The sequence below is a fragment of the Penaeus monodon genome, chromosome 15 (assembly GCF_015228065.2).
Source record: "Penaeus monodon isolate SGIC_2016 chromosome 15, NSTDA_Pmon_1, whole genome shotgun sequence".
Taxonomy (NCBI): Eukaryota; Metazoa; Arthropoda; class Malacostraca; order Decapoda; family Penaeidae; genus Penaeus; species Penaeus monodon.
In genome coordinates, this window is record NC_051400.1 from 32,157,253 (window position 1) to 32,158,169 (window position 917).

General features: G+C 34.1%; 1 protein-coding gene across 1 annotated transcript in view; it reads left to right on the forward strand.

Annotated features, from left to right (window-relative positions):
• Nucleotides 1–917, forward strand: part of LOC119582332 — an 18,638-nt gene that overhangs the window by 9,047 nt on the left and 8,674 nt on the right. The window contains exons 7-8 of the mRNA XM_037930546.1: nt 273–342; nt 825–908. Coding sequence (XP_037786474.1) covers nt 273–342; nt 825–908 — 154 coding nt within the window. The remainder of the gene's footprint in view (nt 1–272; nt 343–824; nt 909–917) is intronic.

Here is a 917-nt window from a genome sequence, read left to right on the forward strand (position 1 = left end):
AAAGGAAATGGCTTAGTATTGACGAATATGCACCTTACGTCTTCTTGGATATGGGGCCAGAATACATTGTCAATAATTTTGTCTCTTTTCCTAGCGGATTTTATATTTTCCATTAATGCATAAATAACCTGCTTTATAGATTCTTTGAGACTACATTTATAAACTTTCAGTAATCAGTATCTACTTATTATCTTACTATCTTATAATACCTGTTGATAATCACTGAATAATACAAATTTGCTGTATGTATTTATTATTTGATTTATGGACAGAGGTGATCCTTCACACATGCCATCAGTACCCAGTGTGGCTGACGGTATAAGCTGCTATGCTGATTGTCAGGTATGGGATAACCTTTTGATGAAATCTATTTATATCTTCTATACGTAGGATTTTTTTTCTATGGGCAGGATTTTAAAAATATCTTCGATGGTTGGGATTTTAAAATATTTTTTATGGGTAGGATTTTTTAGATATCTTCTGTGGGCAGGATTTTTTATACATATCTTCTGTCGGCAGGATTTTTTTTTATATCTTCTGTGATTAGGATTTTTATTATATCTTCTATGGGTAGGTCTTACTTCATTTCGTCGAGAAACTGGCATAATAATGAATTGCCATGATTGTTAACAAATAATTATACAATGAAATACATTCTAGTATTTCCACTCACTACTGAATATCATTGCATTAAAAGTTAGATTTTAAAAAATGAAAAGTAGCACAATTCAATCTCTTCCTTAACATTCCTCCGTCCCTTTTAATCATTGCAATCAACACTCAGACTACCACGCATAGGCTACCATAAGATACACGTGTTACAGGTTACATCTGAGAAAGAGTGCGTGGCAGTGGCGGGCGATGGAACGTATCGAGTCCAGAGCTGTACTGATTGGAACACCCACTTCGTCTGCATG